Here is a 27,604-nt window from a genome sequence, read left to right as displayed (position 1 = left end):
TTTTCCACGGACTACAATCAACAAAACTGCTTTATAATATTATTTATTTTGCAAAGTTTAGCACCACAAGATGAGTATAACGTAATCTGAGTGATTTTATCAATCCAAATATGAAGCCTCAGGCATTCAAATTAAGTAACATTCCTTGAATGTACTTAAGAATGTTCAAAGTTCATGACAGTATGGATATAACTGTACAAAAGAATTTCAGATTTATACAGATGTGGAAGTCCTGCCACTAAATGGTAAAGAGAGTAAAGGTCAATCACTAGTATCAAAACCACCCGGGTGCTTATTAAAAGTCAGATAGAAAGGACTCACCTACACAATAGGATGGGCCTGAGACCCTGCATTTTAGCAGCACCTCCAAAGTGATTCTTAGGCAATGAAACTTTGAGACATTTTGTCTTTTTATTTGACTAAGTCAAATAAGTATCTTCCTCTCTGAGTTGAATCTTTTGAGTGGGAGAGAGAGATTTGTAAAATCCTAAAAATCAATGTTACCATAGGATAAATATATCTAAAACATACTATTATTCACTAGACTAAATACATTATACAACAGCTAAATGCCACCATAAGGCATATTGTGCTTTGTATATAATGGTAGTTATTCTTCAATACCCAGTTAATCTCTCAGTGCTTAAAATTAGTTATTTTAACTATTTTGACTATGAAGTGAAATAAGAAACTGGCCAATAACTATCAGTATTAATATGAAGCATCTGCACATTTCAAACTTTTTTTTAGATTTTTCATATGAAACTAATTTCTCATGAAATTTTTTTCTTTTCCAATATAAGTTTTATTATAGTCTAACATCCTTTGACTTTTGAGTTCTACTGAAATGGAGCCAGAATACACAGGAGAAAAAATTCTTGCCAAAATTTAATCTATACTTACCAACTATTAGGTCCAGATTCACTCATCCTTCAATACTCAGTACAAGTATCTTTTTTTTTTTTTTTTTTTTTACCTAACCTTGCCTCATGGCCACTTGTTCTCTCCCCTTCTCCATCCCCACATGCTGGACTAAAAGGTAGGTAACATTTAAGTATTTATGTTTCCTACATTTAAAAACTGGTAAATACTAGAGACCAGAATCCATTCACTCAAAACATTTATTTTGTGCTTAAGTAATCACAAACATTGTCTTTTCCCACAAAAACTATCTTAAATTTATTTAAAGAAATGAATAATAAGAAATTATGATGAAATGTAGTAAGTCCTAGGATAGGAGAAGCATAGGAGGCCTTTAAATTATACAGAAAAGGGGTCCTTGGCTTGATCCAGAGAAATGATACTAAAAGAGAAGCCAGAAAAAGGAGTGAGGGTAGAGTGACTTGGAGTGAAAAGCATGAGTCACATACCTAAGGAAAGAGCAAGGACTCTGTTCAGGAGCTATTACAGAAGCTCAGTGGGATTGGAACCTGCACACACCCCTCATCATCTTGGGTGATAGGGGTGATAGGACATGAAAGCTGGAAAAATGGGGATCATGAAGAACTTTGTGAGGGATGTGGCCATTCCTAAGTGAAAAAACAACCACCCAAAAGTACATATTATAGTCAAGTAACTATAGTATAGCCTACTGTCCAAAAACATCTATAAAATTTTTTCTGTTTTTAAAAGATTTTTATTTATTAGAGAGAGCACACAAGCAGGGGGAGTGGCAGGCAGAGGGAGAAGGAGAAGGCGGCTCCCTGCCAAAAGCGCCACCCAGGCACACCTACTTTTTGTGTTTTAATCCTATTAAAATGTAACGGTGATAGGATGTTAGCAAACGTGATAAAATCATTATAAAGTATGAAATAATGTTTCATACTTAAGTCATTAAGAACAGATTTTTAAAATTCTGTTGAATTGATATCAACAAATGAATTTTATGTTAGATTTATCATTAAAGCAAAATCCATAAAAACTCTTTTCCAGACCTTAGACAATGCCTCTGTGACAAATTTGGTCAATGAAAGTGAATGGAAAACAGTAGTGCTTTGAAGCATCAGCCAGTAAATGCTACCGTGGTTTACCACGAGTGGTATGCACACCATATTAGACCACAGTTAATTAAATTAAACCAGTTTTTGTATTGTTAAAATGTGTCCTGTATTATTTATTTGGATACTACACAACTACTTTTAAACCTTAAGGTCTCCATCTCCCACTCATAGTAAACACTATTCTTTGCCATCCAACTGGTAATGGAATCAATAAGTGCTACCATAGTGCCCTACAGTAGCGAAAACAAAAAAGCAAAATTTTCTTTTATTTACGGATCACCCTCTATTTCACAGTAAGTACTTTCAATAACTATCTTAAAAAGGAACTGAGAGTAAATACTGTACATATTGAAATAAGGGGAAAATGAGATAACATTTAGAACATGTTTTTATGGTAGTATTCTTTGTGTTTAAATGTTGGAAGGTACTTTGGTTTCTTTTTTTGAAGTGGATTACTTAGTTGAAAAGAAAAATATTTGGCGATGGTTCTGATTGTACATGTTGAAACGTCTAAGAAATCCTTCAAATTTATATATAATATACAATCTACTAATTGTTAATTAAAATAGAAACTAGCCAGTGGGAGGAGCAAGATGGCAGAGGAGTAGGAGACCTAAATTTCGTCTGGTCCAAGGAATTCAGCTAGACAGGGATCAAACCATTCTGAACACCTATGAACTGAACAGGAGATTGAAGAAAAGAAGCAGCAAATCTCTGAACATAAAAGTGACCACTTTCTGGAAGGTCTCTTCTGATCTGTTAAGTGTATATTTTTCTGGGGTCGTTGTTACCCTGTTAGCATTTTGTTCTCTCATTCATCTATTCGCCTCCGGACAAAATAACAAGACAGAAAAAATCACCTCAAAAAAAAGAACAAGAGGCAGTACCAACTGCCAGGAACCTAATCAATACGGACATTAGTAAGATGTTGGAATTAAAGTTCAGAATGATGATTTTAAAGATACTAGCTGGGCTTGAAAAAAGCATGGAAGATATTAGAGAAACCCTTTCTGGAGAAATAAAAGAACTAAAATCTAACCAAGTCAAAATCAAAAAGGCTATTAATGAGGTGCAATCAAAAAAGGATGCTCTAACTGCTAGGATAAATGAGGCAGAAGAGAGAATTAGTGATATAGAAGACCAAATGATGGAAAATAAAGAAGCTGAGAAAAAGACAGATAAACAACTACTGGAACACGAGGGCAGAATTTGAGAGAGAAGTGATACCATAAGACAAAACAATATTAGAATAATTGGGATCCCAGAAGAAGAAGAAAGAGAGAGGGGGGCAGAAGGTATACTGGAGCAAATTATAGCAGAGAACTTCCCTAATTTGGGGAAGGAAACAGGCATCAAAATCCAGGAGGCACAGAGAACCCCTCTCAAAATCAATAAAAATAGGTCAACACCCCAACATCTAATAGTAAAACTTACAAGTCTCAGAGACAAAGAGAAAATCCTCAAAGCAGTTCAGGACAAGAGATCTGTAACCTACAATGGTAGAAACATTAGACTGGCAACAGATCTATCCACAGAGAACTGGCAGGCCAGATAGGACTGGCATGAAATATTCAGAGCACTAAATGAGAAAAATATTCAGCCAAGAATACTATATCCAGCTAGGCTGTCATTGAAAATTAAAGGAGAGATAAAAAGCTTCCAGGACAAACAAAAACTAAAAGAATTTGCAAACACAAAACCAGCCCTACAAGAAATATTGAAAGGGGTCCTCTAAGCAAAGAGAGAGCCTAAAAGTAACATAGACCAGAAAGGAACACAGACAATATACAGTAACAGTCACCTTACAGGCAATACAATGGGACTAAATTCCTATCTTTCAATAGTTACCCTGAATCTAAATGGGCTAAATGCCCCAATCAAAAGACATAGGGTATCAGATTGGATACAAAAAACAAGACCCATCAATATGTTGTGTGCAAGAGACTCATTTTAGAACCAAAGACACCCCCAGATTGAAAGTGATGGGGGGGAAAACCATTTACCATGCTAATGGACACCAAAAGAAAGCTGGGGTGGCAATCCTTATATCAGACAAATTAGATTTTAAACCAAAGACTATAATAAGAGATGAGGAAGGACACTACATCATATTTAAAGGGTCTATCCAACAAGAAGATCTAACAATTCCAAATATCTATGCCCCTAACATGGGAGCAGGCAATTATATAAGCCGATTAATAACAAAAGCAAAGAAACACATCGACAACAATACAATAATAGTGGGGGACTTTAACACCCCCCTCACTGAAATGGACAGATCATCTAAGCAAAAGATCAACAAGGAAATAAAGACTTTAAATGACACACTGGACCAAATGGACTTCACAGATATACTCAGAACATTCCATCCCAAAGCAACAGAATACACATTCTTCTCTACTGCCCATGGAACATTCTCCAGAACAGATCACATCCTAGGTCACAAATCAGGTCTCAACTGGTACCAAAAGATTGGGATCATTCCCTGCATACTGTCGGACCACAATGCTTTGAAACTAGAACTCAATCACAAGAGGAAAGTCGGAAAGAACTCATATACATGGAGGCTAAAGAGCATCATACCAAAGAATGAATGGGTCAACCAGGAAATTAAAGAAGAATTGAAAAAATTCATGGAAACCAATGAAAATGAAAACACAACTATTCAAAATCTTTGGGATGCAGGAAAGGCAGTCCTAAGAGGAAAGTATATAGCAATACAAGCCTTTCTCAAGAAACGAGAAAGGTCTCAAATATACAACCTAACCCTATACCTAAAGGAGCTAGAGATAGAACAGCAAATAAAGCCTAAACCCAGCAGGAGAAGAGAAATAATAAAGATCAGAGCAGAAATCAATGAAACAGAAACCAAAAGAACAGGAGAACACATCAACGAAACTAGGAGCTGGTTCTTTGAAAGAATTAATAAGATTGATAAATCCCTGGACAGACTTATCAAAAAGAAAAGAGAAATGACCCAAATAAATAAAATCATGAATGAAAGAGGAGAGATCACAACCATCACCAAAGAAATACAAACAATTATAAGAACATATTATGAGCAAGTTTATGCCAGCAAATTAGATAATCAGGAAGAAATGGATGCATTCCTAGAGACGTATAAACTACCAAAAGTGAACCAGGAAGAAAGAGAAAACCTGAACATACCTATAACCACTAAGAAAATTGAAGCAGTAATCAAAAATCTCCCAACAAACAAGAGCCCAGGGCCAGATGGCTTCCCAGGGGAATTCTACCAAACATTTAAAGAAGAATTAGGGCTCCTGGGTGGCTCAGTTGGTTAAGCGACTGCCTTCGGCTCAGGTCATGATCCTGGAGTCCCAGGATCGAGTCCCACATCGGGCTCCCTGCTCTGCTTCTCCCTCTGACCTTCCCCCCTCTCATGTGTGCTCTCTCTCTCTCTCACTCTCTCAAATAAATGAATAAATAAAATCTTTAAAAAAAATAAAAATAAAAAAAAGAAAGAAGAATTAATACCTATACTTTTGAAACTGTTCCAAAAAATAGAAATGGAAGGAAAACTTCCAAACTTGTTTTATGAGGCCACCATTACCTTAATCCCAAAACCAGACAAAGACCCCATCCAAAAGGAGAATTACAGACCAATATCCTTGATGAACATGGATGCAAAAATTCTCACCAAAATACTAGCCAATAGGATCCAACAGTACATTAAAAGGATTATTCACCACAACCAAGTGGGATTTATCCCTGGGATGCAAGGTTGGTTCAACATCCGCAAATCAATCAACATGATACATTAATAGAAGAAAGAACAAGAACCATATGATCCTCTCAATAGATGCAGAAAAAGCATTTGACAAAGTACAGCATCCTTTCTTGATCAAAACTCTTCAGAGTATAGGGGTAGAGGGCACATACCTCAGTATCATAAAAGCCATCTATGAAAAACCCACAGCAAATATCATTCTCAATGGGGAAAAACTGAGAGCTTTCCCCCTAAGGTCAGGAACATGGTAGGGATGCCCACTATCACCACTGCTATTCAACATAGTATTAGAAGTCCTAGCCACAGCAATCAGACAACAAAAAGAAATAAAAGGCATCCAAATCGGCAAAGAAGTCAAACTCTCACTCTTTGCAGATGATATGATACTTTATGTGGAAAACCCAGAAGACTCCACCCCAAAACTGCTAGAACTCATACAGGAATTCAGTAAAGTGGCAGGATATAAAATCAATGCACAGAAATCAGTGGCATTCCTATACACCAACAACAAGATAGAAAAAAGAGAAATTAGGAGTCAATCCCATTTACAACTGCACCCAAAACCATAAGATACCTAGGAATAAATCTAACCAAAGAGGCAAAAAATCTGCACTCAGAAAACTATAAAATACTCATGAAAGAAACTGAGGAAGAAACAAAGAAATGGAAAAACGTTCCATGCTCATGGACTGGAAGAACAAATATCGTGAAGATGTCAATGCTACCTAGAATAATCTACACATTTAATGCAATCCTGGTCAAAATACCATCAACTTTTTTCAAAGAAATGGAACAAATAATCCTAAAATTTGTATGGAACCAGAAAAGACCCCAAATAGCCAGAGGAATGTTGAAAAAGAAAAGCAAACCTGGTGGCATCACAATTCCAGACTTCAAGCTCTATTACAAAGCTGTCATCATCAAGACAGTATGGTACCGGCACAAAAACAGACACATAGATCAATGGAACAGAATAGAGAGCCCAGAAATGGACCCTCAACTCTATGGTCAACTAATCTTCAACAAAGCAGGAAAGAATGTGCAATGGAAAAAAGACAGTCTCTTCAACAAATGGTGTTGGGAAAACTGGACAGCTACATGCAGAAGAATGAAATTGGACCATTTCCTTACACCACACACAAAAATAGACTCAAAATGGATGAAAGACTTCAATGTGAGACAGGAGTCCATCAAAATCCTAAAGGACAGCACAGGCAGCAACCTCTTCGACCTCCGCCGCAGCAACTTCTTCCTAGAAACACTGCCAAAGGCAAGAGAAGCAAGGGCAAAAATGAACTATTGGGACTTCATCAAGATAAAAAGCTTTTGCAGAGCAAAAGAAACAGTCAACACAACCAAAAGACAACTGACAGAATGGGAAAAGATATTTGCAAATGACATTTCAGATAAAGGGCTAGTATCCAAAATCTATAAAGAACTGATCAAACTCAACACCCAAAGAACAAATGATCCAATCAAGAAATGTGCAGAAGACATGAACAGATATTTTTCCAAAGAAGACATCCAAATGACCAACAGACACATGAAAAAGTATCTCAACATCACTCTGCATCAGGGAAATCCAAATCAAAACCTCAATGAGATACCACCTCACACCAGTCAGAATGGCTAAAATTAACAAGTCAGGAAATGACAGATGTTGGTGGGGATGCGGAGAAAGGGGAACCCTCCTACACTGTTGGTGGGAATGCAAGCTGGTGCAGCCACTCTGGAAAACAGTATGAGGTTCCTCAAAAAGTTGAAAATAGAGCTAACATATGACCCAGCAATTGCACTACTGGGTATTTACCCCAAAGATACAAAAGTAGGGATCTGAAGGGGTACGTGCACCCCAATGTTTATAGTAGCAATGTCCACAATAGCCAAACTATGGAAAGAGTCAAGATGTCCATCGATAGATGAATGGATAAAGAAGATGTGGTAGATATATACAATGGAATATTATGCAGCCATCAAAAGGAATGAAATCTTGCCATTTGCAACGATGTGGATGGAACTGGAGGGTATTATGCTTAGTGAAATAAGTCAATCAGAGGGGCTCCTGGGTGGCTCAGTCATTAAGCATCTGCCTTCGGCTTAGGCCATGGTCCCAGGGTCCTGGGATCGAGTCCCACATCAGGGTCCCTGCTCGGCAGGAAGCCTGCTTTTCCTCTCCCACTCCCCCCTGCTTGTGTCCCTCTCTCACTGTGTCTCTCTCTGTCAAATAAATAAAATCTTTTAAAAATAAATAAATAAATAATTTAAAGAAAATAGAAATAAGTCAATCAGAGACAGACATGTATCATATGATCTCACTGATGTGAGGAATACTTAATCTCAGGAAACAAACTGAGGGTTGCTGAAGTGGTGGGGGTTTGGAGGGCTGGGGTGGCTGGGTGACAGACATTGGGGAGGGTATGTGCTATGGTGAGCGCTGTGAATTGTGTAAGACTGTTGAATCAGACCTGTACCTCTGAGACTATAATAATACATTATATGTTAAAAAATGATGTAATGTATGGTGATAACATAATTAAAAAAAATAATAAAAAATATATAAACTAGTCTTAGAAAATTTTTAGAATAAAATGTAATATTTTAATGTTAAAAATCCTTTCTTCTAAAATTACCCAACATTCTGTATACTAGGGCAATTGATAAATATATTAGGCACATAGAAGAAAAAAAAAATAGCACACTATTTAGCCGTGGCCAAAGCCAAATATCATCATAGTAAAATACATTTCTGGAACATAAGAGTAAATATAAATTCTAATAAAAAAGTAACTATTGTTATAAATTTTTATTAAGCATTTTAAGAGCTGACTTAATTTGACAGTATATACACAACCATTCTCTCACCTTCTGTCAGCTGTTATTTCTGTAGTCTGTACACATTTGCAATACTCAATACAGGCTCAATTTCAAATGAAGTAGATAGGGGAATAAGACATTTTTTGGCTAACATTGATGATGCTGATGTTTCCACCAAGTTATTAAGGTTTCCTTCCTCTGTAATAATAATTAGTTTAAACCTCCATAGGAAGGGTTTTAAAGTATTCTTGTTAAAAGTCCTTAATTTTGACTGAGAAAACAGGATGTGTACTAGATATCTCATTTTTCTCTAACACTTCCTCCTTTTCATATACTATATTTTTTTCATTATTATATTTGAAACAAGGATCTTCTTAGATATTACTGATTATCATTTTGAGTTCTCCTCAGTCCTTCTGATTTCTGCCTTTAATTCAACTTTATAAGATATAAAGAATTCCCAAAAAGGAATTCATATATTATCTTTAGAGATTTATTGCTAAAAAAATTAAATAACATGAAAATGAAGACAACTATGAATCTCTATACCTTATCACTGAAACTTTCAAATATTACTTTTCTGCATAAAATTAAGTTTCACAACTATTTGTCCTTATATTTTACTCTTGTAATAATAAATATTTATACTTCAAGTCACTGACAGAATTTCAACACATAAAACCTATGAGAAAATGCTCATTCTTAATTATATAGAGAATACTCACCTGTAATTGAAAGTGAAAACTGAGACATTAATGATAAATCTAAGTGACATACCTCATTTATTTTACTGATGTTGTTAGGCTATTTATATGAGGGTAAGTATTTTTACATACAAATTCAAGAATGCCAGAAATGATACTGAAGTAGCTCTTCTGCTGTTCAGTCTTTCAAAGGCTAAAACCAGAGCTAAAGCCGAAGACCAGATTTCAGATGAATACCCAAACTGAATGTGTACTTGTATATAACCCTCATAAAGCAATAATTACATTTAAGGTAACAGTAAAAACAGCAACAATGTTCATTTCTAGAACAGTCATGATATGCCAGACATTCCATATTATTTCACTTACTTCTCACTATAGGCTTGCTTATTAAGCAATACCACTGGTCTTCCTCATTCTACAGAGAAGGAAACTGAGCCTTCAAGAGACTTGCCTAAGTCACATGATTAATAAATGGTTATGCTAGTAAACAAGGCTCAAACTAGCACTGACAAGACACTTGACAAAACTGAACTTAATTTCCAATAAACAATATAAGCCTTAAATAAGAGTCACAGATAACTAAAATCATTCTCAATTAGGCAAGTTACTGGAAGGGTGGAGAGGGAGTCCTAAAAATTCCTATGGGAGAAAGGCAAACCTCTGATCCCAAGAAAAATAAGAACAGCTCTGGAAGCCGGCAATGGGCAGGTTTCTGCTATATGCAAGAAACGTGGGATCTTTAAATTCTGTCCTGTACTACACCAGAGAGCTGTATGGATCCAGTGAGGGACTAGTTAAATTGTAAAAATTAGCAACACATTCTCATGAAGAGTTTCAAATGCCTAAATAAAATTTCTACAAAGAAGTTTACTTGCCTTTTTCAGAGCTAAGGCCAAAAAAATAAACAAGTTCTATACAGTCAACTAAAAATTAAAATACGGTTGGGGCGCCTGGGTGGCTCAGTTGGTTAAGCGACTGCCTTCGGCTCAGGTCATGATCCTGGAGTCCCGGGATCGAGTCCCGCATCGGGCTCCCTGCTTGGCAGGGAGTCTGCTTCTCCCTCTGACCCTCCTCCCTCTCATGCTCTCTCTCTCTCATTCTCTCTCTCTCAAATAAATAAATAAATAAATAAATCTTTAAAAAAAAAAAATTAAAATACGGTTCTTGTAATTGAATAGTTACTTAAAAACAAAAGAAATTAATGAATAACTATTGAAATATGGAAAATGGGTAAAACAAATGATAATGGACTTGATGTGGACACGCCTGTGTGTACGTGTATCTTCTCTGTAGATGTTATACTACTGCCAACAGTGTAGAATTCTCCAAGTGACTACATAGTATGTTGTAAGTCAGAAGTCAAGACATATTTGCGTTATGACTATTGAACGGGGGATCTGATAAGCAGGAGTAAACTTTCAAACCATAAGTCAAATTGTCTCACTCCTTTGGTTAAAATCTTCCTGTGATCTCTCATAGAGAGATCTTATAAAGTTGAATTAAAGAATTCAGAATAAATTCTGAAGTGTTTACTGTGGTTTGCAAGGCTCTGGTGGCTCCCACCAAATTCTCTGGCCTCATCTCCTACCCACCCTCTTCTCCCGTCAAAGTGGCCTTCTTTCTTTTTTTTTTTTTAAGGTTTTATTTATTTATATATTTGACAGAGAGAGACACAGCAAGAGAGGGAACACAAGCAGGGGGAGTGGGAGAGAGAGAAGCAGGCTTCCCGCTGAGCAAGGAGCCCGATGCGGGGCTCGATCTTTCTTTCTCTCGATTTTGCCAAGCTGTTGTGCAGAACAGAGGCCCTATGCTGGATGTCCTTGCTTGAAGTACCCTTCCACCAGATCTTTGCCCTACATGAGAATAGGGACATACCTGCTTTGCTTATATCATCCATGCCCAGCACTACTCCTAGCACAGAGTATCTGATGATATTTACTGACTAAATTAATGAATGATTATCATCCCAAGTGCCCCATAGATCAGTTTTCAACAAAGGACACATTGCCCAGCTGCAAGGAGTGTGGTTAGCTGAGAGCCTCTGGGTGTTAGCTTCATTAACGTTTGCCTCAGCTTTCCAGTCCAAGACATACTCCTCTCAGGAAGTCCACAGCCAACACCTGAGAAATGGTGGAAAAGCCTAGTCATTCCCACCCAATGCAGGACTCCTCCAACCTTTTTCCAAAGGTCTCTGTTGGGTTGGTAGGGACTTGATCAAGTCAGCATCACAACGTAATGATTGCTCCTGACCAATCCTCACCCCACTCTTTTCTTTTCACAGGTGTTCCTCCCCAGTAAACCCTTAGCAATCCTAACTCCATCTCAGTGTCTGCTTAAGAACCCAACCAGCAGTGTTCCCATTTCAAAAATCACTCATGCCTATAAATTCAATGGTATTTTTAACAATGCACAGAACTTTCGTATCAAGCATCTGATGAAATAGCTACCACAACCCTCATTCTCCACTACATTCACACAAACACACTCTCTCTCTCTCTCTCTCTCTCTCTCTCTCTCTCTCGCTCTTTCCCCCCCTCCCTTCAACTCCTAACAAAACCACAGGGCATTTAGCAGATTGTTACTTTATTTACATATAATTCTTAATTCAAATGTTATCTCCTCTAGGAAGCCTTCAAATATAAACAACTGCTCTTTTTTTGTGGCTCCCTTTTGAACATCTAGCAGTACCTACCACACTATTCTCATGTGCTTCTATGTCTGTTTCCCTGTTAGGGATGTAGTTCCTTCAATATACACCTGCCTCATCCTAATAGCCCCCCACCTTATATGGCAAGTGGTTCAAGTGAGATGTTCCATAAATTTCTTGGATGAAGAAAGAAAATGAACTAACTTTTTTAAAAAAACTTTTAAAAGCATATAATTTTTACACAGTTTTATCTGTAAGGTTAAATAACTATAGTTGGCACATTCAAATCCCAAACTAAAAATAAAATAACTTTATTCTTCTTAGTGAATAAACTTCATTCTACTTTTGAGAGGCAGTTACTAATGTTAAAATTTAAAGCTACTATTCAATTTAGAGGCCTATTCATTTTGAACTATTTAGAACACTTCTTTACAAATAATATATTAGTTACCAAGGAAAAATGAAGCACTGCTTTTTACAACTCATTAAATTTCTTTTCAACTTCATATAACCTGTCAGTTCTCAATTACACCCTCCTGGGACAACATCAGGCCAAACATTCCTAGCATTTGAGCATAAAACGAAACCATGAAAAACGCACATACACAGAATGAAGTGTCTATTAAAAAAGCATTTTATGAATTAGAAATTTTGATTTTGAGAATTGTTTAACACCAATGGTTAAGCCATGCTCATTTTTTTTTAATTCAGTGAGTTAAAATGAGCAAACAGCATTACTCCTACACATAGTAATCACAGAATAGGTGAACAATTTTTAAATCCTAGTATTTTAAAGGAAGGCTAAGCCTCCCATAGGAAATAAAAGTGGAAATGAGTCCAAGGGAGAAAATGGCTTGGTTCCACACCCTTAAAATTGCCTACAGCAATGATTCAAAAAATAAAATAAGCCCCCAGAGTCTGGGTCAGCAGCATAGTGTTACAACTTAAGCATTGGGTCATCAGTGGCAATGGTAGGCTGATGAAGGGTTGAGGTAATATATTTACTTACTGTAGTAAGGGACTGTGTAACAGTACTGCCAACAGTACAAAGAGGTCTTGTGTGGATATCATGTACAAAGAAATACTATAGCCATCGGCTTATATTTTAATATTGAAATATGAAACATACCAGAATAGTTTAAGAAATAAACACAGATAAACTATATTATAAACACTAATAGTTCAACTTGTTAAAAAAAATAAAATTGAACTTCTCTAACAATCTATTAATTATATTTTCCAAGAAAAAACCTTCCATTTTCATTACTCATTAAAATCTGATCCTAATTCAAATAACCTTCCTCTAAAATAGGGATAAAAGCAAAAATACAATGGTAATATGGAAAAGGGCAATTTTTCAAGTAATAAAGCCACTCTCAAATATAAACAAAGTTTGTTAAACTTATGGCATTAAATTTAACACTGGTTTGTCTGCATATTTAACAGGCAACTCCAATTAGTGGAATAAACGTGTATGAATTACATTATGTATATTTCTATTCAAAGCTCTTGGTAAACCTATTTTGCAATTATCCAAGAAAAGAATCAGAGAGAAGAGTCTATTATTTGTGTTCCCAGTGCCTGGCACAAAGATGGGCATACAATGTTTGTGACATATATACATTTACTAGATGCAAAAATTAATGAAAATCCCAAGGTCAGTTTTTTTAAGGATACATTTCTTCGAACAGTGTAAGTGTTAACAGTACCAATAATTTTGATTTCTGAAAGTCACTATAAGTAACCTATAACATATATTTTGAGCAAGACTGATACTAAGAATCATTACCCAAAAGATGATGTCCAAGAATCATAAAAAGTGTCCCTATCTTGATTCAATATTTCTTAGGATATTTTTGCAGGAAAATAACTTTTAAAAATACTAACATGGATGAAAATGCAAAATGCTGTACCTAATAAACAACTACCAATCACCTAAATTCCAGGTGTTAATGAATCCCTGAAAAATTAACTCAATGGAATACTATTTAATAGTTCAATTTAAAAACATTTTTGAAGCATAGACTATATATCTGGCATCATGATAGATGGCATACTCTGGGAATATAAAAGAAGTACACCTAACACAAACCAGGGTATATGAAGCTTCAGTTAAGTCTTAAAGAAAAAGAAATAGTTAAGCAGACAAGAGGAGGAAATGATTATGAGGGTAGGAAAAGCGTTCCACGCAGATGCAACACAATGCAACAATAAAGAAGGATGAGAGATTATGTGTGTTTGGGCAGCCAATATTTCAAAACAGCTAAAGGAAAGGGCTTGAAGAACTTTTCCAGAGATGAGTCTCAGTGATCGTGAAAAGGCCCAGTACTGACCTGCAACGAAGTTCAAATTTTATCTTTAAGACAAATGGGAAACCACTGAAGGACATAATCAGAATTCCATTTTATAAAGATCACAGACTGCAACAGAAAGAAAGAACTGGAAAAGAACAAGAAAGGACTGGGAGATCACTTGGTAAGATACCAGTTGAAAATAAGACATGGTAACACAAAGTAGAGGCCTGAGGTCAGATTTTATTTTTTTTAGAAAGCATTTTTCTTTTTTTTAATTTTTAAATTGAAATTCAACTTAGTTAACATATAGTGTATTATTAGTTTCAGGGGAAGAATTTAGTGATTCATCAGTTGCATATAACACCCACTGCTCATTACATCAAGTGCCCCCCTTAATGTCCATCACCCAGTTACCCCATCCTCCCACCCAACTCCCCTCCAACAACCCTGTTTGTTCCCTCTGATTAAGAGTCTCTTATGGTTTGCCTCTCTCTCTGTTTTTGTCTTATTTTAATTTTCCTTCCCTTCCCCTATGTTCATCTGTTGTTTCTTAAATTCCATACATGAGTGAAATCATATGGTATTTGTCTTTCTCTGACTTATTTCCCTTAGCATAATACTCTCTAATTCCATCCATGTCATTGCAACTGACAAGATTTCATTCTTTTTGATGGCTGAGTAATATTCTATTGTGTGTGTGTTTGTGCGTGTGTGTGTGTGTATTTATGTATATACACACACCACACCTTCCTTATCCATTCATCTGTTGATGGACATCTGGGCCCTTTGCATATTTTGGCTATTGTGGACATTGCTGCTTTAAACACTGGGGTGTAGGTGCCCCTTTGAATCACTATGTTTGTATCCTTTGGATAAACAGAGGTCAGATTTAAGAGGAAGAATTGACAGAACATGATGACTTCTAAGTGTTTTGCATAAGACAGATTAATAATGGTGGTACCACTAATTATGATGAGAGAGGAAGAGTTAAATTTCATCTTGAATATTAGTGAGTTTTAGATACCTTAGCACATGCAAATGAATTTCTCAGTTTCAGGAAGATCTGGACTAGAGAATTCAATGAAGCAGTTGTCAGTGTATGAATGGTAACTGGAGCCACATAGAAGGAAGAGCTTAGTCCAAGTACTTCATCAAAGTATAAAAGACAAAGGAGGGGCGCCTGGGTGGCTCAGTCGTTAAGCGTCTGCCTTCGGCTCAGGTCATGATCTCAGGGTCCTGGGATCGAGCCCTGCATTGGGCTCCCTGCTCAGCGGGAAGCCTGCTTCTCCCTCTCCCACTCCCCCTGCTTGTGTTCCCTCTCTCGCTGTGTGTCTCTCTGTCAAATAAATAAATCTTAAAAAAAAAAAAAAAAAAAAGACAAAGGAGAAGAGCCCACAAATCAAGAATAGAGTTCTGTGTGTCAAATATGACGTCAAGGAAGATAAAAACTACAAAATATACACCATCAGCATCAAAGCTAAGCAGAAAAGCAACATGTATATCATTCTAAGTTATTTCTCTGGGAAGGAAAAAAGGAAGATAAATGAGAAGTTGAGGGGGACTTAGAATCTAAGTAAATTTTCTTTGCATGCTTTTTCACAATGGGAGAGACCAAAGTACGTGACCACCAAAAAGAAAAAAAATTTTAATGTAATGTTATAAAAGAAAAACATAACATAAAGTGGTATATACATAATATAGAACGATGTAAAACTTTATGTATAAGGACATGGGTTAGAAGGGAAGATGGAAAATTAAAAACTCATGTTATACTTGTGGTATTTTTTCCTCTTACGATTTCCTTTAATGGATGTTGTCCTATGCTTTCACAATTTAAAAATGAGTAAAAAGAGAATAACCACTATATGTCCTCACCGAATTCCATCATAATATTAAAATAATTAAAGATGTATAGCCTTATGATTAATAATCTAATGAAAAATATATTCATGATTCAATCCTAATTTTCTAATAATCATCTAACCTAATCCTAAAATGTGCATACTTTAAAGTGATCTGGTTGTTTCAAAACATCCCAGGTCTATAAGACTTCCATGTCTCACTAAACTTGGAAAATATGAGGCAAATGACATATTAACTTGAACAATCATAAAAATGCTTAGAAAGTAAAAGGCTCATTTAATGAAAAAAACTTAGAAATGTTTCCATATGTTTCTATGAAGTATTCTTTCCCCAGTAAATGAACACATTCAAGATTTTGTTTCTGGCTTTGTTTCAGAAAAAAAACCCATCTGCATAGTACGGCACTTACAAGTACATCTCAGTCATGCAACAGTAATGTCACAGCTCATATATCAAATAAAAATCACATTCAAGCCCACACAACCTCACAGACCCAAAATCTTCCTTTCTATTAAGAGTATTCCTGAGAGAGCATTCACTGCACCTCACTGATGATGTCACATAACTTTTGTTAGAAGTTAAATCCTAAAACTAAAATATCAAACAGTTTGGAGTACAGTTGTGAATGACGTAAAAAGCCAACTTCCTCTAGGTATGTTATGAATATTTCTTTTTTTTTTTTTCAGAAACAGGTGCCAAGGTGGTGAAAAAGAAAACATTAACTATACCTCATCATAGTGATTTATTTTTTTATTTTTTATTTTTTTTAAAGATTTATTTATTTGACAGAGACAGAGACAGCGAGAGCAGGAACACAAGCAGGGGGAGTGGGAGAGGGAGAAGCAGGCTTCCTGCTGAGCGGGGAGCCTGATGTGGGACTCGATCCCAGGATCCTGGGATCATGACCTGAGCCGAAGGCAGTCGCTTAACCAACTGAGCCACCCAGGCGCCCCCATCATAGTGATTTTTTAAATAAAGCATATTTCATTATGTTAAAGACATGATAAAATAATAATGCTTCATGTAATACTTAGAGAAACTGTGACACAGTTTGAATCCATGTCTATTTAATCCCATATATATGTGTGTGTGTGGAAATATATTCATTATGTTAGAAGTACTCGATTATCTAGAGCAGTTATCACAAATTTCATGCAGTTGTGTAACCAACATTATTGCTACACTATCTGTGCACCATTTGTGCTATTATTTAACTAATGAAGTAAAAATGCAGCAGTACTACGCAGTGGCTAAGAGCTTGGACACAGTCAAAACACATGTACTGAAATTACAGCTCTGCCACCTACTAGATCTATAACCAAGAACAAAACTGTTCATCTCTCTGGGCTTCAGTTTCTCATCTGTACAATGGGAAGAATAATGGTACCTTCTTCTCAAAACCGTTGTGAGGATTAAATGACCCAATAGATATCAAGTACTTAGAAGAGTGCATCCACATGATAAGCCAGTAATTAGCTAACACAATTTTTTTCCTTAAATTTACTCCTATTTTTTACTTGTACTTCATGATAAATTTATTTCACGAGCAAACTCTTATTCCATTATCTTAAACAATAATATCTGAAATCAAAGTATAATATGTGGGATATATTTTTTCTCAATACGCAGTAAAATAATTCTTACAATTAAAAAGAGTTTACAACATACTACTTAAAATCATCTCCAGTATCAAAAGTGGTATTGCAACAATAATGAACACTTAATAATTATGTAAGAGCCACTTTTTGAAATACACATTTAAAACTATGTGCCTCAAAAAAATTTTTTTGAAATCCATTCAAAGGAAATGGAGACATGTAAGTAACATCCTATGATAAATACATTGCTGGATGTTACAAGAAAAATAAACAGTGCTTTCTGTAGGGAAAAGGCATTAGAAAACAAAAAATGCAATGCCATTCAATGAGTAACTATCATCCGATTCAAGTTTCAGGGATTTAAAAATTCCACTGGTTCTGGGGCGCCTGGGTGGCTCAGTTGGTTAATCGTGGGACTCTTGATTTCAGCTCAGGTCGTGATCTCAGAGTGGTCAAATAGAGCCCCGTGCTCAGCAGGGAATCTGCTTGAGATTCTCTATCTCCCTCTCCCTCGGCCCCTCCCTCTCCCCCTGCTCGCATGTGTGCTCACTATCTCTCTCTAAATAAGTTTTTTAAAAAAATCCCACTGGGGATGCCTGCCTGGGTGGCTCAGTCGGTTAAGCGGCTGCCTTCAGCTCAGGTCATGATCCCAGGGTCCTGGGATCAAGTCCCGCATCGAGCTCCCTGCTCAGGGGGAAGCCTGCTTCTTCCTCTACCCCTCCCCCTGCTTGTGTGTATTCTCTCTCTCTGACAAAAATCTTTTTTAAAAAACCCAACTGGTTCTTCTATTAAACAAAATTCCTCTTAGTTTCAGTTCTTTTCCTTTATTGAATTAAAAAACCCTGTTACCTTTCATAAAATGAAATAATGGAGCATATATTTTACTGTTACTGTCAATAAAATTAATAACACTAGCCACCAATTATTAAGCCAGGCACTGTGATGAATGCAATTTATCACTACAAACCATAAAAAATGTATTATTATCCATATTTTACAATGAAGAAGATCAAAGAATCTAAGCAACATGCCTAAGGATCCCGCAATTAGTAAATGGCAATGGGGAGGAGGGGGTAACCTGCGAAAAAAATTTAAACCATAAGATCCAGACTATACCAGACAGCCAAGACCACCTTCAAAGTGGTCATAAGCTAACAGCATCACTGTTTCATTGATCAAAACATTTTTGGTGCTCCTCACAACTACATTTATGGTCTACAAGTCATTCTTCTGAACTGTCCCAATGATGACAAATTTTGATCATTTTAGGGGTAAATATGAATATTTGAAAGAAAAACCATTTAGAACAGTAAAGTGACACTGGATCTCAACAGATCTTTATATTCTAACACATAGCATGAATTTAGACACATACACAAAATTACATTTTGTTTCTCTCTGTAACATTCAATCTTTAAAAGAAATGTGTATTTAAAACTAAGGTACTAATTTCTCACGTATCTGCTAAATTGGCTACAAAAACTTTTTCAAGAAATTTTTAAAATCTGTGAATACAGCAATTGTTAACAGATTGGAAAATCCTGGCCAAAAGAATTACTTAGAAAAGCAAGAGTCACTTGGATACGTAAGTTTTGATTGCAGTATAAAAGGATAAGCTTCAAAGACATATTCTTTAGAGAATAACCATTAAAGAGTCTCTCTGGCTTTAAAAGCTAATATTTTTCTCATTTTAGAATTTTCTTCATTTTTATCTTCAAATAGCTTATATGAAACTTGCTCATTATTTTTCAAAATATTTTCTAATGTGTGATCGGCAATACTGCTCAAAATTCTGACTAGTAAAGAATAAAATTAGGAAGAGTTTCTCAGTTCTTCTGGTGCATCTTTGGATTTGGAATCAATCCAAAATCATGTTAGCTCTTTCACCAATGTACTGATTCATGTTCAAGCTACAGATTCATATTCCCTAGGTGTCCAATATAACCTACAACTTTTCTTTTTTGTACCAATTAAATCTTACTAATTTTATTACTTTAATCCAAAGCACATTTTAATCGTTTATACTTCTCGGCCTTAGAGATTCACTTTATATGAATAACTTCAATCAATTTAGAAATAACACCTAGTTTAATGTGCATATATTTTTCATTCTTTCCATCATGACAACAATATAACTAAATAAAAATGAGTCTAGGTGAAATACCAATTAATAGATCTCTGGTGAAGATTCCAAACCATCAGTTATTATATTTTGTATAATACAATGATATGTATTTCTTAGGACTTGTATTGGACAGAAACAGAAATCCAACTAGCTTAAACACTGGGATTAACTGGTTTATAGAATACAAAGAAGGACTGAAAACCCAGTGATAATAAAGAAAATATCAGCCCTCAAAACCATTAGTACCAGAGTCTCAAATGACTCCAGCACTCTATTTCCTTATCACTTTAGGTCACTTTCTCTGCAGACCTGATTTCTCACCATAGCAAGACACAAACAGTGATAATTCCTAATCCCTACATTCTATGTCTTCTGCCAACAGAAAAAAAACTACCCTCATTTTTTCTGATTCCACATTCAAAAATCCCATCCTGACTGGCCCAACTTTTAACTTACAGGTAGGCACCATTACTGACTCAGCATGGGTAAAGTACCTACCCTTAGGAAACCAGAAATAGCAAACTAAAAGAGCATACCAGGCTTGGCCACAACATTTTAGATTTATGTGAAAAAGGAACAGCTACCCCCAAGGGGAACCTTAACCTCCACTCCACCTCTTGAAGCAAAGCCATAGGCTTAATGGGGCATTTGATACATGAAGGTTCCCCAAAATGCCAGATTCAGTAAGGGTTCAACTAAACTGAGACATAATGGTGTCCACTGTGCTATTACAGCTATTCAACCTCGGCTCCCGCAATGTGTGAAACCAGCTCAGTGAGCAGAATTCAAAGCCATTCACATAATTCTGCCTAATGGTACCTTGATAAATCTTGTTTTAATTTACTGACCCTTCAGTTGTTGTCATTGGTCTAGCTGTTTGGTCTGCCACTAGAAAACTACAAACTGGCAGATTAAAGGCTAAAAATTAGGTGTCGCAAAGTTTAGAAGAAAGATAGTATCGGGGCGCCTGGGTGGCTCAGTTGGTTTAAAGCATCTGCCTTCAGCTCAGGTCATGATCTCAGGATCCTGGGATCGAGCCCCTCATCCAGCTCCTTGCTCAGCAAGGAATCTGCCTCTCCCTCTGCGGCCCCCTCTTGACTCATGCTCGCTCTCTCTCTCTCTCACTCGCTCTCAAATAAATAAATAAAATCTTTAAAAAAAAAAAAGAAGAAAGTATAGGAAAAAAAATTACAGCTGATCAAACCATCTGTGAATCTTTTGATGCCCACAGTAGGGGCCCTTTCTCTGAGACTAACTTGATTCAACCAGTACCACCCAGACTGCCCACCACTGCTGCCCAGACCCATCACTGCATCAGACACGGCAAAACTTTCACCACCATAGACTGCACAGAAAGTAAAGGACTCTGTTTCCAATGCAGAGGTTACCACAGTATGGTCGACTCGTGAATACCCAAAGTAAACAATTTATAATGTGGTGTCAAAGGCCACGTTGCACTAAGCACTGCCACCCAATCCACATCTACTGTATTTCTCCCAAACTCATTACTTCAGACCTTTAACCCCTAACTCCCATTCAGTCTGATCAGCTACCTCTGGTCACACCAATTTAGCATTCAAAATTAAGCTGCTACGTATTTTTTGGCTTTTAGGACCATTTACCAGCTAACAGTGTTATGCCTTCTCTTCTAAAGGTCACAAAACAGGTCAAAAGTTAGAATATTTGATGGACACTCTGTGCTCCCTACCTAATCCACAGGCATCTAGTATTGTCAAGCATGGGTACAGCCTCCTGATAAATCAACTGAAGATTTCTGATTCTACCTTCCTCACCTTCTTTTGGTGCACATAATTAAGTAGATATTATAAGGTGAAATACTGTTTTAAGAAGGATGCAGAGGGTGCCTGGGTGGCTCAGTTGGTTAAGAAGGATGCAGAAAAGACATAACAATAGCAAGCCTAAGGCTGCTATCCCTACAAAGGCCCATTTGGAAAGCTGGCCCCTCACTGGGAGCATGTAGGAACTTGCCTTGCCTCCATTCTCTAAATGATAAGAATGGTTTACCATGTGTAATCTTTTGTACAGAAAATGTGGTTTATACTGAACACCTGCTTTTGGCGCATGCTCAGATGTACCCCTCACAGGAACATGTATGGATTTCTCCTGTGTCTTTTTCCCTTTTGATCTGACATGTACTCTTACTACCTTGCTGTAATAAATCTTAACCATGAGTATAACTGTATGCTGAGTCCTTCGAGTTCTTCTGGACAATCTCCAAATGTAGGGGTCTTGGAAACGCCAGATACAAAAATCCACACAGCAATTCTAACAATTTTTCACAGCTAACTTAAATTATACTCTTTTCTTACAATTATCTCCCATAATTTAATTATATCCTTTATTTTGCTGACTTTGCTCACTCACTAAAAAGGACAGATCTCCTAGCTCCCATCCACTATACTACAGATGGTGTCAGAGGTAGGGGGAAGAGAGGGAGTAATCTTAGGAACTGGTAGAATTTGTGAACTATTTCCATTCTGAATACTCATCAAAAAAAAGCAGACATACAAACACTTACCTGCAGACATTCTCCAAAGCAAATACTAGTTGCTGAGGATATAACAGGAGAGTAAATGAGATGTGGTACCTGCCCTCATGGAACCTATTTTCTACTTAAAAATCCTCTGAGGAACTGACATTTGAGCAGGACTCTGGAGGATAAGTTAATATATATTAAGTAAGTAAAACAGAGGGAGAAGAGCATTGCAGCAAGTTGGGTATCTTGAGAGAAGCACAGCTCTTTTGAGAAGCTGAAAGGTTAATGGAGTACAGGGCCAGATTTGAGTCTTTATCCTACAATTAACAGAAAGGCAAGAAAGGAGTGCTAGGATCACATCTGAATTTTTCAAAGCTCACTCCAGTACATGTTAGACAATGGATCAGAAGAGGAAAACAAAATGATGAAGTGACCTCGAGTGTCAGAGATAAAGATGGAGAGAAATGGATGTATTATAAAAGTACTTAGAAAATAAATCTGACAATACTTGGTGACTGATATACTCTGGGTAAATGATTAAACACAAGTAGTGAGCAATATTTGCCAAGTACTGGTCTAGACAATGGAGGAAAATGTACAAGTTGAGATGAGTGACCAGAGCAGACACCTGTCCAATAAGAAACAACGAAGTAAGTATCCCAGCAAGCAAATGTAATGTAATCGATAATTACCTTAATAAAAGGGGGGGGGGCAGCCAGCAAGTAGATGCCATCAAATAGGTCTGGTAACAGTTAGAGGGGAGTACCACATCCAGAGGGCTTTAAGTAAGGAAAAGCCTCCAGAATCTACGGCAGTCTGAAAAGGTAAATTCATAACTTCAGTATCTGTTTTTGTTTTTGTTTTAATATTCTGAGAAAGAGAGCAAGCACACACATGAGTGGTGGGAGGAGCAGAGGGAGAGGGAGTGCAGAGCCAGACACAGGGCTTGATCTCACAACCCTGAGATCATGACCTGAGCTGAATCAAGAGTTGGAGGCTCAACTGCCTGACCGATTCCAGGCTCCCATGACCTTAGTCTTTGATGAGACAGGGAATGTAGCTCAGTAGAACAAACAGACATCTAGTAACTCAAATGGCAGGTAAACATGATAACTTGGCCAACTCAAGTAGAAATTCAATCAATAAGAGTTAAAGCACATAGTCAAAGCAGAATTAACTGCAAAGGTGAGTCGATACTACCTGACTATGTATTCCTTAAATCACCCTCAGATTAGGGATAGTATCAAACTCAAGGCTGAAAAAAAATGGAAAGGTCAAGTGTTCTAGCTATAATTAAGAGTAAGGTAGGTGTGGAATATCAAGTAGGCTCTTAAAGTGAAGAATTACTAAAAAGTGACTACTTCTTATGGGGAAAAGATCTACAAAAGCAGGTGAATCAGATAGGGAAAAATGATGAGTTCCACTTTCCAATTTACAACTAATATGAACCTAATATCACATGAAATTTTCAAATGTTGTCTCTCATAGTCAATTAAATTTTAATAAAACAGAATAAAGCTGGGGCACCTGGGTGGCTCAGTCAGTTAAGCATCTGCCTTCGGCTCAGGTCATGAACTCAGGGTCCTGGGATTGAGCCCTGCACTGGGCTCCCTGTTCAGTGGGAAGTCTGCTTCTCCCTTTCCCTCTGCCTTTGCCCCTCCCCCTGCTCTTGATTGAGCATGCTCTCTCTCTCAAATAAATAAAATCTTTAAAAATAAAAGAAACAGAATAAAGCTGTTTCTAATTATAAAACTTTTGTCACAGGACTTTTGTTTAGCAAAGGCAAAAGAAAATGTGAAAAGCAAGGTATGTGAGATTTGACTCAGTCAGAGGTGAGGAATGAGGCTGCAGAGGGCCCAGGTCCTAAAGGGCCATACCAGGAGTGTTTTGTTTTGTTTTGTTTTTAAAGATTTTATTTATTTATTTGACAGAGAGAGAGAGATAGCCAGAGCAGAAACACAAGCAGGGGGAGTGGGAGAAGGAGAAGCAGGCTTCCCACGGAGCAGGGAGCCCGATGCGGGGCTCGATCCCAGGACCCTGGGATCCCATGACCTGAGCCGAAGGCAGATGCTTAACGACTGAGCCACCCAGGCGCCCCCTAGGAGTGTTTTAAGTTTATCCTGAGGGTGATGAGAAGCCAATGACAATTCCTGAATAAAAGAGTGATGGAGTCACTCTTGCCTTCTGGGTGCAGTGTTTACAAAGGGTGAGCCCACAGGGGCTTGAGTAGACACAGGAAGGGAAGGTAGCTAAATCCAGTCCTGGCAGGAACAAGAGATGAAGGGCTTCAGAGGAAGGCAGGGAAGAGAGCATGAAGCCACCTCCTCAGGAGTCTTCCAACCACAAACCACTGAACTGACCCCAGCCCCAATCCCATCATCAGGATTTGCCATAGTCTTGTCAAGATGGTCCACAGGACACAATGCCAGTTACTCAATCTGCTGTCTTATTGAACAAATGCCCTAACACATGACTCATCAGGGCCTTCAAGCACAGTCATTCCCATATCCTGAGATTCAGAATCCAGAGGTTTAGCTATCTGATTTCACTGCTTCCATGCCATTCCTTCTTGAATATGCCCAAACATTAAAATTTAAGTATTTATTCCACACAGGCAGACACACATACACTTCTGCCTCAGGCTGTCATGCTAACTGAAATGCTTCCCCTTAGCGATCTGTGTCCATGTGTATGTTAAAGGCCCACAGCTACTCCATCCATCCATCATCCATCCATTCATCCATTCTCAACAAGACAGGAAGTTCTGACCAGTCAGGCCCCAGGGTTCACAGAAAGGTTCTCCAACTCATTCAAAAAAATGAAGAGGAGGGAACACTACCAAACTCATTTACAAAGCCAGCATTACATCCCGATACAAACAAAGCCAGATAAGGAAATCACAAGAAAACTAAGAGCCAATATCCCAAATGAAAATAGATGCAAATATTCTCAATTATGTAGTAGCAAATCAAATTCAACAGTACATTAAAAGGATCATTCACAATGATCAAGTGAGTTTTATCCCTGGAATGCAGGGATGATTCAAAATATGCAACTCAATTAATGTGACACATCATATTAATGCAATGAAAGGAAAAAAAATGTAATAATCTCAATCGACACAGAAAAAGCATTTGACAAAATTAACATCTGTTCATGAAAAACTCTCAACAAATTAGGTATAGTACAGAAGAAATGTACCTCAACATAATATAGGCCTTAAATGACACACCCACAGCTAACATCATACTCAATGATGAAATAAGACAAAGGTGCCCACTCTCACCACTCCCATTCAAAATAGTCCTGGAAGGCCCAGCCTGAGCAATTAGGCAAAAGAAAGAAAGAAACAAAAGGCATCAGAACTGGACAGGAAGAAGTAAAATGGTCTATTTGCAGATGACATGATGTTACATAGGTTAGTTAGAAGCTAGGCATGAGCAGTGGAAGTCCCAAGTCCTTGAGGGGAGAAAGATAAAGTAAGCAGTTCGTTAGATATGAGCTGGAGGCAAGGATGGTGATAAATATCTTATACATTAGAAGCCCAAGGGCACAGTATCATGACCTTGTGGCTTAAAAGACCCTAGGGCTAAGAGACCAAGAGCCACAGGTGCAGAGCAGGCACTCTCCTCTTCCACCTCTGCTCCAAGGTAATGCCTAGACTCATTATAATGCAAGTGCTTTAAAGTTATAGCCCCCATTCAAGTACTAACGAGGCCCAACCCTGCTTAGCTTCCGAGATCAGACAAGATCGGGCGCGTTCAGGGTGGCACCAATGGGAAAAGAAAGGCTGCCATGTCGGTTCTGGTACAAACCTTGTAGGGTCAAAAACTCCCCCTGCAAACCTGTGGGAGGAGTCCCCCAAATGACTGGAAGCAGCCTCCATTAGAAACCACTCCATCCATGATGCAAGACCCCTGGTCACATAAGAAAGAACCCCTGTAGCCTCAGGGCTGTTGCCACCTCTTGTTCCACTGGCTCTCCCACCTTAAGAGTGTACTGTTGCTCTAATAAAGCTGCTTTCTGCTTTCACTTTGGGCACCGATCTCTAATTCTCTGTGCAGTGCCAAGACGGAGACACAACACTTTTCTCACTGACATATACAGAAAATCCTAAGACTCCACCAAAAAGACTATTAGATTTAATCAATGAATTCAGTAAAGTTGCAGGAAATTAACATACAAAAATAAACTGTGTGTCTATACACTAATGACAAATTACCTAAAAAATAAACAATCAATTCCATTTATAATAGCACCAAAAACAATAAAATACAAATGGATTTTACCAAGGAAGAGAAAGAGCTGTACAATGAAAACTGTAAGACAGTGACAAAAGAAATAGAAGAGAAAAATAAATGGAAAGATACCCCATGTTCATGGATTGGAAAAATTAATAATATTGTTAAAATGTCCATACTATGTGAAGCCATCCATAGATTCAATGTAATCCCTATGAAAATTCTAATGACTTTTTTTTTAACAGAAATAGAAAAATTATCCTAAAATTTAGATGGAACGAAAAAAGACTGTGAATAGCAAAAACAATCCTGAGAAAGAAAAAGACAGAAGTATCACACTTCCTGATTTCAAGCCATGTTATAAAGCTATAGTAATTAAAACATTATGGTATTGCCATAAAAACATATACATGGACCAATGAACAGAATTGAGCCCAGAAATAAACCCATGCATATACAGTCAACTAGTATTTGGCAAGGGAACCATAAATACTCATAAGATAGTCTCTTCAATAAATGATAGGAAAATTGGATATTCACAGGTAAAAGAATGAAATGTGACCCCTATCTTACATCACTTATAAAAATTAACTCAAAATAGGGTGCCTGGGTGGCTCAGTTGGTTGAGCGACTGCCTTCGGCTCAGGTCATGATCCTGGAGTCCCGGGATCGAGTCCCACATGGGGCTCCCTGCTCAGCAGGGAGTCTGCTTCTCCCTCTGACCCTCCTCCCTCTCATGCTCTCATTCTCTCGCAAATAAATAAAATCTTAAAAAATATATATATATTTTTAAAAAATTAACTCAAAATAGATCAAAAACTTAAATTTAAAACCTGAAACCATAAAACTCACAGAAGAAAACATACAATATAAAAAGCTCTTTGACATGGGTCTTGGCAACAATTTTTTGGATATGACACTTAAAACACAAGCAACAAAATCAAAAATAAATGAGTAGATCTATATATACTAAAAAGCTTCTGCACAGCAAAGGAAATGATCAACAAAATGAAAAGGCAATCTATAGAATGGAGAAAATATTGCAAATCATTTGTCTGATTTATCTC

General features: G+C 37.2%; 1 protein-coding gene across 6 annotated transcripts in view; it reads right to left on the bottom strand.

The window, feature by feature from the left end:
* Positions 1-27,604, bottom strand: part of VPS13B (vacuolar protein sorting 13 homolog B) — a 767,339-nt gene that overhangs the window by 573,700 nt on the left and 166,035 nt on the right. The window contains exon 17 of one of the 6 annotated variants that reach the window (XM_035011618.1): positions 21,945-23,112. The exons of the other annotated variants lie outside the window; for them this stretch is intronic. Coding sequence (XP_034867509.1) covers positions 23,078-23,112 — 35 coding nt within the window. The 3' untranslated portion in view covers positions 21,945-23,077. Of the gene's footprint in view, positions 1-21,944; positions 23,113-27,604 lie in introns of those variants that run through there. 6 annotated transcript variants of the gene reach the window in all.

This window comes from Mirounga leonina, unplaced genomic scaffold, assembly GCF_011800145.1.
Source record: "Mirounga leonina isolate KUSES-001 unplaced genomic scaffold, KU_Mleo_1.0 Mir_165, whole genome shotgun sequence".
NCBI classification, from domain to species: domain Eukaryota; kingdom Metazoa; phylum Chordata; class Mammalia; order Carnivora; family Phocidae; genus Mirounga; species Mirounga leonina.
Note: the sequence above shows the minus strand (reverse complement) of the source record. Positions and strands in the feature narration are given on the sequence as shown.